This window comes from Cydia splendana, chromosome 15 (genome assembly GCF_910591565.1).
Source record: "Cydia splendana chromosome 15, ilCydSple1.2, whole genome shotgun sequence".
Lineage (NCBI taxonomy): Eukaryota > Metazoa > Arthropoda > Insecta > Lepidoptera > Tortricidae > Cydia > Cydia splendana.
Window position 1 is genome coordinate 10,808,280 of NC_085974.1, and position 13,633 is coordinate 10,821,912.

At 38.2% G+C, this 13,633-nt stretch overlaps 1 protein-coding gene across 1 annotated transcript; it reads left to right on the top strand.

Moving 5' to 3' along the window:
* Positions 1–10,447, top strand: LOC134797634 (cytochrome P450 4g15-like). Its single transcript, XM_063769966.1, has 10 exons — positions 1–247; positions 357–446; positions 1,354–1,464; positions 3,299–3,484; positions 4,528–4,724; positions 7,346–7,388; positions 8,036–8,216; positions 8,767–8,918; positions 9,801–9,983; positions 10,295–10,447. The coding sequence occupies exons 1-10, from the start codon at positions 91–93 to the stop codon at positions 10,441–10,443; spliced, it is 1,449 nt and encodes a 482-aa protein (XP_063626036.1). The 5' UTR covers positions 1–90; the 3' UTR covers positions 10,444–10,447.
* The last annotated feature ends 3,186 nt before the right edge of the window (positions 10,448–13,633 follow it).

A 13,633-nucleotide genomic window follows, 5' to 3' on the forward strand; every position in this document is an offset into this window, starting at 1 on the left:
GCCACCTCGCATCACTTGTCAGTATAAGAAATCTCTGTTAAGGGAAGCTCGTAAAAGTCGGTGTTTAGTTTTCCACTTACGTTCAGGACAATGTTGATATTGGTGATAGTGTTTGTGTTAAGTGTTAGTTATTATGCGTATTTCAGAAGCACCCGGGGGCATTTGTACGAGTTGTCCCGGAGACTGCCTTCGGTGGGTCAGCTCCCGGTGCTGGGTCACATGCACTGGTTTATTGGCGGGCCGGAAAGTAAGATCGAACACCATTATTATGGAACGTAAATACATAGATTGTATCACAAAGGAGATACAATATTTAAGTGAAACTTTTATTCTATCGCCCTAATTTTTTTTTCCAGGAATTTTAAATAATATACAAATACTCGCTAATAAAATAGAAGCATCCGGAGGATTAGGCCAAGTATGGATTGGGCCTACTATCTACGCCGGTACGTATTGAGAAAAACTCACGCCTATTTATATACAGGGCGTCCCACGACTTTGCCATATGGAGGCCAATGGAGGGGAAGTACTTTAAATACCGTATAGTGTATATAGGAAATTTTACTGAAAGAAGACTTCATTTTTATTTTTAAAACAATACAAACTACATTTAAAGAATTTTAAATAATCGCCTGTCTGAATCGGGAATCGAACCTGCTGCATGTGGTAATGGAAAAAAAATCAACCATTTTACACATTGTCTACAGTATTTAATTTAAAGTACTTCCCCTCCATGTGGCAAAGTTGTGGGACGCCCTACAGCTAGGGTTCCATAATAGGTGGGTATACATACCTACCTATTATCGAACTTAATTGGTCTATTTTAATACTTTTGAGGATTTATTGCACCTACTCAAGTACGTAATACACGTGGGTTACGGCGTTTAATTCGATTTTCTACTGTAACTCTGAAAATTAGTGGATTCAAAATTGTCGCAGACAATTAGAAAAAATCATTGCGGCGGTTGTCATGGTAGAATCACTCACATCACTTAAATCCTCAACCCTCCAGCCCACCTCAAAAATAACCTTCAGTTATTTTTCATAATATTCAAACTTAGAGCATTTATAGTAACTGGAGACGTCATGGCTGTCATTTTCTATACGAAACAGTCTGCCGATTTTTGCGGGGGAGGGGACGTCAAATGTATTGCTATTTCTACATGATTTGTACGTAACGTACAAATAGCCATGTCAGTCCATACAAAAGTTTGCACAATTGTGCAAGTTTTTCGGCAGAGGGGTAAGCTCTTAAAGGCGACTCCAGTTATTAAATGCTCTAAGTATTCAAAGTATATGACAGTGCTGAGTGTAGTTTACAAACATGACTATGCAAATATTTTGTATTTTCAGTTATCTTGAATCCGGCGGATATACAAACAGTGCTAGAGAAGTGTTTACAAAAGGATGCATCTTATAAGTTCCTTCGAACTTGGTTAGGAAACGGACTTTTTGTGGCTCCGGGTACGTATCAAATGAGACCCTGATGCCTTACAGGGTCTCCCTTAGATCACTCAGATATATCGACGCGCATTCGGCAAAATATCCGATAGAAAAAGGCTATGTCCGCGCAATAAGAACGAATAAGCCGTCGATGCGTCGCCGAACGACGACTTTTTCGCTCTTATTGCGCATACATAAAGCTTTTTCCTGTTGGATTTTGCCGATTCCGCGTCGAAATATGTGGGGGAACCCTTAAGAGGCAAGTAGAGTTCCTTATCTACATAAATGACTTGCCATTCCTTGTTAAGACCCACCATGATATAGTATTGTTTGCAGACGACACCTCACTTATTTTCAAAGTCAAACGACAGCAACAAGCTTACAATGATGTAAACAATGCTATTTCAAAAGTAGTAAATTGGTTCAATGTTAATAATTTACTGTTAAATGAGAAAAAGACTAAATGTATTAAGTTTGTCACTAGTAGTAACATAAGGCATGTGCAAACAAGTGTCATTGTGAAGGATGAGGAATTGGAATTAGTTGATAGTACAGTTTTTCTTGGTATAACTTTAGATTCTAAACTCCAGTGGGGTCCCCATATTGCTACTCTTTCGAATAGACTGAGCTCTGCAGCTTTTGCAGTGAGCAAAATCCGTCAGTTAACTGATGTGAAAACAGCTCGATTAGTATATTTTAGTTACTTCCATAGCATTATGGCATATGGTATTTTACTGTGGGGCGGTGCTTCAGAGATAAATACCATTTTTGTTCTGCAGAAGAGGGCTATTCGAGCAATATACAAAATGAACCATAGAGACTCACTTAGAGATAAATTTAAGGAAATTGACATAATGACAGTGCACTGTCAATACATTTATGAGAATATTCTGTATGTACATAAAAATATTGTAAATTTTAGGAAAAATTGTGAAATTCATAATATTAATACTAGAAATAAACATAAGCTCGCAGTGCCCTTCACTCGGCTCCATAAAATTAAAAAATCATTCATGGGTAATTGTGTAAGATTTTATAATAAACTTCCAAACCATATTACTGAATTATCTATTAATAAATTTAAGAATTATGTAAAGCGTAAACTTATTTCTAAAGCTTATTATACCACACAAGACTACATGAATGATATTACAACGTGGGATTAATTGTTATTCGAAATGATTATTTACTGAATTATCTATTAATAAATTTAAGAATTATGTAAAGCGTAAACTTATTTCTAAAGCTTATTATACCACACAAGACTACATGAATGATATTACAACGTGGGATTAATTGTTATTCGAAATGATTATTTATTTATTAGGTATATTTGATTATTGATGAGGAAATGGATATTCCGATGTAATACTATCTACTTCTTTTGTTACTTATGCTTTTTTTTTTGACATTTAGATTTTATTCTAGAAATTCTAGACTAGTATTTTTTATACAATCTTTTTAATGTTTGACGATCCTTTTGTGAAATTTTTAGTGTTAAATTTGATATGTATAATAATCCAATTTTATTATAGAATAATATTAACATCAATAAATTGCTCTGATAATTAGATTAAGATTAATTACGATTCATAAGAGCTTGTTGCTAGGCCTACATGAATAAAGTAAATTTTGTTTGTTTGTTTTGTTTGTAGAGTAGTAATTTTCTCCAAACAAAGGTACCTACTCGATTCTTTCCTCTTTGGTTTTTGACCCTAGAAGTTTTTTCAACACAGCTTTATACATTGCTGGAGCGCATTGAGGTTGTGCAATAAAAAGGATTTTTGTATATTATAAACATTTTAGAAATTCGTTAAAAACTCCGTGTGACTCAAGAAACAACTTTAAATTTTAGTGGACCTCTGGAAAGTTCACAGACGTCTCCTCCTGCCCCTGTTCCACAACCGAGTGGTGGAGAGCTATACGGAGGTGTTTGGGAAACACAGCGAGGTGCTGGTCCAGAGGCTGCAGGAGAACGTGGGCGGGCCCGAGTTCGACGTGTTCAAGTACGTCACTCGCTGCTCATTGGACATTGTGTTCGGTTAGTGTCTCTTCACGTATGCGTCTATAAACCACTCCGTTATTTGATTAATTCTTTCTATGACTTTCTTTTTCCTTTTTTAGGGTTCCGTAGCCAAAGGGTAAAACGGGACCCTATTACTAAGACTCCGCTGTCCGTCCGTCCGTCCGTCCGTCCGTCCGTCTGTCACCAGGCTGTATCTCACGAACCGTGATAGCTAGACAGTTGACATTTTCACAGATGATGTATTTCTGTTGCCGCTATAACAACAAATACTAAAAACAGAATAAAATAAAGATTTAAGTGGGGCTCCCATACAACAAACGTGATTTTTGACCGAAGTTAAGCAACGTCGGGCGGGGTCAGTACTTGGATGGGTGACCGTTTTTTTTGCCGTTTTTTGCATTATGGTACGGAACCCTTCGTGCGCGAGTCCGACTCGCACTTGCCCGGTTTTTTTGTGTGTTTGTGTGCTGTGTATCGTTGGCGACGGCCACGGCACCGACTTCAAACGTTTCACGTATCACATATATTGATACGTGATAATATTATATTTTGTCCTTTTTGAAGTCGGTTTTACTTTTTTTTTTAAGATTTTTTTACCCGGCGGTGTTCACTAGGCAACAGAGGCAAACTACTGGTTAAACCCCACTTATACCTACCTACATATAGTTTTATTTAACTGACTGTAAAATGGAATAGCACGTCGGTTACCTCGTAAGCCAACTCTAGGTATTTAGGGCCTTATCCAGAAGGATAGAGCCCTAAATCATTTAGGCTTATAAGAGTATAAGCCTAAATGATTATGATTTAACCTTTTGAACGCCACAGACGACAATTGACGTCAACGCAAAATCGTGACAACGACGCCAAAGACGGCATTTGACGTCGATCGTTTTTTGATGAAAATGTACTGAAAAACACCCCACTTTTAGGTTAGCATTATTTATTCACAAAACTAAATTTTACCCCCGTGGCGTCAGTGGCACGGCAAATGGATGCGCCGTTTGGCGTTCAAAAGGTTAAATTGTGATGTAAAAATAATGTCAACTACCTTTATTCAGAAACCGCAATGGGGGAGCGAATGGATCTCCAACTTAAACCAGAGAACGGGTACGTGAGCGCGCGCAACGCGGTCATGTCCATCATCAACATGCGCCTGTTCAAGGCGTGGCTGCAACTTGACGCCGTCTTCAATCTGACGCCGTACGCCAGCGTGCAGAAGGAAAACATCCAGCTGACCCACCAGTTTACTGATGAAGTAATTTATTTTATACTTCCCACATTTTAAAATGTTAGAGTCTTGTACAAAAATGAAATGAAACAATCATCATTTAGTACAAAGGCGAACTTTTCCTTCAAGGTACTTATCTCTTAGAGATAACCTAATAAGTCAATGGCGCGCATCCCTGCCCACTGTCTTAAGGCCCCAGTACACAGTGGTGAAGGATGGGCCATGCCACGCCCTGGCCATTGTGTACAGGGGGCTATGGTATGCAATGGCGGACGACTGCCGTCAGTTGTCAGCCGTGGTGAGCAATCGGGTAAATGTCGGTTTTTTGGCACACTTCAAAGGAATCGTGGCGTACCGTGGCCTGTGGTGTTCACACAGTCGCCATTGTTTGTTTAGTTTCTTGAAATTTTGACCGCTTGATTAAATGTTAATAACCCAAAATGTCATTATTGTGGAGCAATGAAGAGACTTATCAGTTTTAATACAGTAAAATTATACATTTAGCGTTTGCGTCAAATCCGGTAGTTCTGATTTTTTGCAGACTTATTTATGATCTTAGTCCAATGAATAATCCAAGTTGGTGACCTCGAGCGCCGAACGCAACTTTGTCAAAAATCTAAAAACCTGCGATAATTTTGGTTTTTGTTTAGTTTTGGGCGGTTCTAACCCTAAAGGACTAGTTTTTGATAGTATCTTTCTTAAACGTTTTTAAAGAAGACTAAATTTGCTACAATACGAGATTAGAACTGTCTCTGTAGATTGAATAGTTTCCGAGATAAAGGCTTTCAAAATTTAGATTTTTTTGAAATTGAGCTCGTAAGCTAAGTGAGTGCAGTGAGTATGCACTTTTGACTCAGGCGATGCCGCTTGGCACGATTGTTCCTAAGGTCAAACAAAGCTGATTTGGCGCGGTAGCCACGAAATCGTACCGTGCCTACCCCCCAAAAAGGGAGGGGAAAGGGTCGGATCCCCAGGTCCAATCTAAGCTATATTTCTTCCTGCTCTTAGCAACTAGGGCAAGTTATATATGATTTTCATATAATTTAGGGCTTCCTTATCCTATAAAGTATCACTTCAAAGCAGGCATTCATACATTTTTTTGTAAAAATATGAACCGGATTGAGTGACGATTTCCATAGAAATGTAATTATGGCCAAAGTCAAAAGTTAAAAATCTTTAAAAAAACACTTAACTTGGCGTTTTAAAAGTATGAATATAATGTTTTCATCCCTAAATTATATGAAAATGATATATAACGTGCCCTAGTTCCTAAGAGTAGGAAGAAATATAGCAAAGATTGGACCTGGGGATCCGACCTTTCCCCTCCCTTTTTGGGGGGTATGCACGGTACGATCTCGTAGCTACTGGGCCAAATCAGCTTTGTTTGACCTTAGGAACAATCGTGCCATGCGGCATCGCCTGAGTCAAAAGTGCATACTCACTGCACTCACTTAGCTTACGAGCTCAATTTCAAAAAAATCGGAAACTATTCAATCTACAGAGACAGTTCTAATCTCGTATTGTAGCAAATTTAGTCTTCTTTAAAAACGTCTAAGGAAGGTACTATCAAAAACTAGTCCTTTAGGGTTAGAATCGCCCAAAACTAAATAAAAACCGAAATTTTCGCAGGTTTTTCGATTTTTGACAAAGTTGCGTTCGGCGCTCAAAGTCACAAACTTGGATTATTAATTGGGCCAACATCATAAATAAGTCTGCAAAAAATCAGAACTACCGGATTTGACGCAGAAGAGCCACGTTACAAAATTCTACAATTTCACTGGATTAATTTATTATAGATTTATATCAATCAGAGCCTGCAATTTTGATTTTGATTTTTGTTTTTTTTTTTTGATGCACCATTGTGTGAACACCTACGTGATATAGGCCTACTGTTGCGCATTGCAAAGCATGGCTTGGCATGGACCATCCTTGACCACTGTGTACTGGAGCCTTTAGATACGAATATCATCGCCCAACATAGAAGGTAGGATTGTATAGAAGTGGTATACGCGTGCCACCGTGAGGGACAAAACATACGCAAATGCGACACTGTGATTGGTCGAATTCATTTGTTGGCCACCATTATCCATACTATAAAAAAGGTGGGGAACAAGTAAAATGTGAGACTGTGACAAGGACAAAGAATAATAGCTCTTTCGCTGCTACTCCTACTGAAAGATACATAAGACTATCCCGTTCTGTCAGTTACCCCCACCACTCATGCCAGATCCAGGTATATCCTAGATTCATGTCGCCCAACAATGTGAGAGTATGTGAGAGTTCGTAAGATAATGACACATTATCTTACGAATATAGTATCCCCACTTTTATTGTACATTCTAAGGCAGTTCCTCCGTGACTCTTAAGGACACTTAATTTATTTAATGCAATTCATATCGTATTCCAGCATACGCCTGTTAAAAACCTAGCTGCAACATAAGCTCTCTCAAACTCTTTTAAGCTAATGCCATGGCACGCACAATACATATGTAGGGCACACAGAGGGAGAAAACGAGCATTGCTACTGCCAGATCCTTTGATTTAGACCACTATAAACTTTTGATAACACTCATCGACTTACGAATAAATGTACTTACCTAATACATAAGAGATAGGGTTTTCAAGTCTGAATTCCATGATTGTTTCAGGTAATTAGAAAGAAAAGGCTCTTGAGGGAAAATTTTAATGCGAGTCCCACAGGATATGAAGGTAAACATAATGCTGCCAATATTTGGGCAGATTTGGATGTTATTATTATTATTGAAGGTGGATTTAAGTAAGGTATGAGTGGTACGTATACTTATGGTTATGGCTCATTGCCGAAGAGAGGGAATTCAAGCGGAATGTAGGTATATGATTCTGCCTCATTTTTTTGTTTGTCTTTTACTCGTTTTTAAAAAGCTAAGCAGATCTGTTAAAAAAGTGACGCCAAAATCTCTATCTCTATATCACTACACCTTATAAAACAAAGTCCCCCGCCACGTCTGTCTAAAGAGAAGGTGTGTATGTATGTTCGCGAAAAAAACTACTGAATGGATTTTCATGCAGTTTTTCACCTATCAATAGAGTGATTCTTGTGAGTTTTGTGTAACCCGTGCGAAGTCGGGGCGGGTCGCTAATCATTGAATGAGGTAAAGAGCGCTTACTTCGTATCGACATTGGCTTTACTTATATTGTGCAGTGAAGGCTTCTCACCCAGGATCCTAAGGTGCAGTCAGTAACAGAAGTAAATAGCTATGCAGGCGTGGTGTCAAAAGAAATCTGAACACAAAAAAAATCGTAAAAGGAATAATATATTTTACTGCTGACTGTATAATAATTGTTTCCTTAACTTGCAGACGGCAGACGCGACATATTAGACATGCTGCTGAGCCGAGACTATCCATTCAGCGACGAACAGCTACGAGAGCACATCGACTCCATAACTATAGCTGGAAATGACACTACCTCGCTGGTAGTGGCCTACGCGCTTGTCCTGCTTGGCAGCCATACGGGAGAGCAGGATAAAGTGTATAGAGAGTGAGCAAATTACTTAATTATCTAATTAATAGATATGATAGGTAACAACAATGAATTTAGATGTTAGAACAGGTAAAACTAGGTAATAGTATAGGTAATCACTAAGGCACTGTCCACTGGCGACAGGAAAACAACAACTACCTACCTACCTATATCGACTAGATATTTTTTCGCGCTAGAACTGATCGTTTTTTGCCTCTGTATTTCTGTATGTTTGTGTAAAGAATATGCATATATGTACATAGTATGTATATGTACCTACTTAACAAGGAGCGAGATTTGCTCCTTGTTAAGTAGGTACTTAATTTTCGATATGCTCATTCAAATTAGGTAGGTATTTTAAGGTAATTAATGTGTTTTAGGCTAACAATTTTACCTGTGCTCAGCAAGCAGTCGAAGGAGGCCATTAGTTAGAACAAAACGTTAGGTACCACCTATATTTATGTAGGTTATGTTCAGTAAATAGGTGTTTAGTAGGTTAGATAATGGATTATTTTATTAAACATTAAGTGTGTGTCTATAATAAAATGCATCATTGTTTTTATTTCAGGTTAAAACAAATATTCGGCGAATCTAAAAGGATCCCTACTAAGGAAGATTTAAACAAAATGGAATACTTGGAACGGGCCATAAAAGAGACAATGCGGCTGTATACAGTGGTTCCGGTAATCGCGAGAGAAACACAGACTGAATTAAAATTATGTACGTGTCGACTATGTACTTACATAAATAAATGATCAGCTGAAAACTTGATTTAAAATTTACTTTGTTAATTTAGCAGCGAAAAATTTTCGGCAGCTAACTATAGATGGCATACTAAATGATTCTCTAAAATCACTTTCAGAACTAGAACCCCCATGTTACCCTAAATTGGCAAATTCTTAAAGCGGGTATTACGTTATACAATATTTTTTAGTTTGGTAAGCCATCTCTGTCAGTTGAAAAACCGTGAAATTAAAAAAAAAAATTACGTGCTAAGGGTAGAAAATTTGAATTTCGCGCCTTTTTCTACTTGCAAAGTGGGTTTGCCAGAGTAGGTATACGAGCGGCTTGTGACAGGAATGGGATGGGGGAACATTGGGAACTGACTTGAAACCATATTTTTCGAATTAAAATATAAGATTTATTAAAGTTTAGATTTTATTTAAATTACTTTGTGTTCTATAGGTATAGCTTTTTCCAGTATTTGAGAGACGATATTTTACCGAAACGCATGCTCTCCGATCCGTTTACAACAAATTACCTACTATAGTTTAACCCCCTTATTCATAAACGCGCTCACTTGAGCTTTCTAGCTCAATTAGCTAATAATCGTTTGTCTTTATCTGTCATTTTGACTTATGTATTTAAAAGAAAGGGACAAAATATAATTTAACTAAATCAGGCCCGTAAAGATTTATTAATAAGGGGGTACCTAAACATTTTAAAATTAATGTTTGTCAAAGGACTGTCTCATTTCAAACATAGACAGAGAGAATCATACTATCTTTGTCTTACACTAGTACTAGCACCCAAAAGAAAAGGATGAGTATAGTTTTTTTTGTTCTTATGTACGGTTTGACCAGCTATAACTTACATTTTCAGCTACCTGCACACTGCCCGCCGGCGTGGGCTGCGCCATAGTGCCGTTCGTGCTGCACCGCTCCAAGAGGCTGTGGGGGCCCGACGCCGACGACTTTCGCCCGGACCGTTTCTTGCCGGAAAACTCCGTCGACCGCCATCCCTGCGCCTTCATTCCTTTCAGCTATGGAGGCAGAAATTGCATTGGTAAGGAAGCAAATATACCTACATTAAAATTATTTTTACCATACCAATTTTGAGTTGTTTTCTTATGTTTGCTGGTAGAATTTACTTTTAAATGATGACTTTTAATGATAAATGTTTAATTACATTCATTTGGATTCGATTTGGTTTGTTTTTGTTTAATATCTTACAGTTCTGTATTTTCTTCGCTACGCTCGTGGTTCAATTTTGGAATCTTTCGCTTGCTCGGGTATCAATATTAGCACGAGCGGTTAAACAACTACTTTGCCCCCTTGTAAAACAAATAACTATTAATTATTTCACTTTACTTTCAGGCCGCTATTTCGGAATGCTTGCCATAAAGAGTCTGCTTGCAAGCATCCTTCGAACGTATGAAGTTTCAGCTAAACCATGCGGTACTTTGAAAATAGAGATCTTGCTCATTCCCGTATCGGGACACATGGTAACTTTAAGGAAGCGGTGATAAATGTGATAATAAATAAAATATTTATGAGAATATCTACTCAGAGTTTCAATAATTTACCTACCTATTTTTTCACGCCATTTCAATGTAGTATTTATAAACTTCATTAAGGCATAATATTTTAAAATATTGTTATGGTACTTAGTTGAAATAATAATTGTCAATAAAATTATGTTGTCAACTGTTGTCAATATTGTCATAATGATTAAAACCTCTTTCATCAACTACTTAATTCGTTAGTAGAAAAAGGTGCGAAAGGGCGAAATTCAAAATTTCCACGATATCACTGATTAATCATTCGCGTCTAAAATATTTTACAATTTTGCCGCCTTTTTAACCGACTTCAATTTCATAGAAGGAGGAGGTTCTGTATTCGGTTGTGGCTATTTTTTTTTTTTTTCTATGTACGTTCACCGATTACTCCGACATCCGATTTGAGTAATTCTTGTTTGAAAGGAGCTACCTCCGAGTTGGTCCCATTTTAATTTAGTTCTGTTCTGATGATGGGATCCATGACGAATTGAGGGAACTCCTCAATTTTTAAAGGCACATGCATGGTGTTTTGGGCGTTTTCTTAAGCAACTCGAGCATTTTCTCCCGAAAACAACCAATTTGATGAAGTAGACCTGATGATGATGATTATTTTGATGATAATGATGATGATTTCTTTAAATGTAAGTATGTTCAGCGATTACTCGGGCACCTGTGATCCGATTTGAGTAGTTCTTTTTAGGGTTCCGTACCCTATTACTAAGACTTCGCTGTCCGTCCGTCCGTCCGTCCGTCCGTCCGTCCGTCCGTCTGTCACCAGGCTGTATCTCACGAACCGTGATAGCTAGACAGTTGAAATTTTCACAGATGATGTATTTCTGTTGCCGCTATAACAACAAATACTAAAAACAGAATAAAATAAAGATTTAAATGGGGCTCCCATACAACAAACGTGATTTTTGACCAAAGTTAAGCAACGTCGGGAGTGGTCAGTACTTGGATGGGTGACCGTTTTTTTTTTGCTTTTTTTCGTTTTTTTTTTTTGCATTATGGTACGGAACCCTTCGTGCGCGAGTCCGACTCGCACTTGCCCGGTTTTTTTGTTCGAAAGGAGGTACTTCCAAGGTGGTCCCACATTAATCTGGTGCTGTTCTGATGATGGGATCCATGAGGAATTGAGGGAACTCCTCAATTTTTAAATGCACATGTAGGGTGATTTGGGTGTTTTCTTAAGCAACTCGAGCATTTTCTCTCGAAAACCACCAATTTGATGAAGTGGACCTGATGATGATGATTGTTTTGATGATAATCATGACGATTTCTTAAAATGTACGACGTTCAGCGATTATTCCGAGACCCGTGGTCCGATTTGAGCAATTCTTTTTTTGTTTGAAGGGAACTGCCTCCAAGAGCGTCCCACATTAATCTGGTGCTGTTCTGATGATGGGATCCGTGAAGAATTGAGGGAACTCCTCAATTTTTAAAGGCACATGTATGGTGATTTGGGTATTGTCTTAAGCAAATCAAGCATTTCCTCTTAAAAACCACTAATTTGATGGAGTGGACCTGATGATGATGATTGTTGATGATAAATGATGATGATTTTATAAGTGTAGATTACTCCGGAACCCGTGGTCCGATTTGAGTAAGTAATTATTTTTTTGTTTGGAAGAAGTTACCTCCAAGGTGTTTCCGTATTATTTTTGGTTCTGGCCTGATGATGGAATCCATGAGGAATTGAGGGAACTCCTCAATTTTTAAAGGCACGTGTTAAGTGATTTCGGGGTTTTCTAAAGTAACTCGAGCATTTGCTTCCGAAAACCACCAATTTGATGTACCGCAACTGTAGCCTTACCACGAGTTTGACATTGACACATTCGCTAACGTCTTATGCATCTAAATGTAACTTTTTATGCATCTCGCTTACACTAAGGTTAGTACGAGCGAGATGCATAGGAAGTAAGTTACAAACATGCTAGCGAATATATCAATGTCAAACTCGTGGTAAGCTGGTAAGGCTACTGATCGGGGATTAGGGTTAGGAGTTAAGGGGTCAGGGATTAAGGGGTCGGGGAATGGCGGTTGAAGGGTTGCTGGTTCAGGATCGAGGGGTTCCTGGATCAGGGGTTGATGTGCTGTGAGGTTGAGTGATCGGGGGGCTGAGGGATTGGGTCAGTGGCGGGGCGGGCGGATGGATTTAGTTAACAGGAATTATAATTTCCTAGACGGACTCGAGAAAATTTCTGGTTCAGGGTCGAGGGGTTCCTGGATCAGGAGTTGATGCGCTGTGAGGTTGAGTGATCGGGGCGTTGAGGGATTGGGTCAGTGGCGGGGCGGAGGATGGATTTAGTGTAGTAGTGACAGGAATTATAATTTCCCAGACGGACTCGAGAAAATTCCTGATTACATATTTATTAAAGAAACAGGTACACGAATTTAGTGTTAAACATGATCTTGTTTTTCATTCATGCGTCGCGCTCTTAACAATGCGTTAAAACTAAAAATGGAAAAATAAAAACTTTTTACAAAAAAAAGCAAACCGACTTCAAAAAGGATGAAATAAAATATTATCCTTTTTGAAGTCTATGCGTTACCAACTGATATGTTTGAAGTCGGTGCCAAGCCAAATTTTGAAGCATACCTACCATGATTTTGGTGCGATTCGATAAGGATGTACCTACGTTGGATTGCCTTACACGACGACACTGAATAACGTACTTTCTGTAGGTACAGTCGACTTTAAAAATATGTTTACACTTTTCGCCTTATTACAAAGGAGTAAGGTGCAAAAGTGTAAACATATCTTTGACGTCGATTGTATCTAAGAACACACCTCAGAACACACCATCAAACCTTCTTGGCGCAGTCTGTACCATGTTTGTCGGCACATTAGTGGAAATCCAATGCATTTTTTTTCCGTCGTATTTTTTAAAGAGCATTTCTTACTAATGCTCGAACGTATAGCACGCAAGTGTGAGATTGGTACTGAGTAATTTCTATTAAAGTATAACAAGAATAGAGTTTGCGTTTATAATTGTATTCAGATAAGTCAAAAGTAACAGTCAAATCAACAATGTTTCATAGCAACAGAATATATTAAAAAGACAACACTTCAAGTGTAAAGAGGATGTTCATCCTTAATATTCCCTCTCTTTTCAAGCCAAAGGCAAGCCTAAGGCTTCGCACAGTTTAATCAATC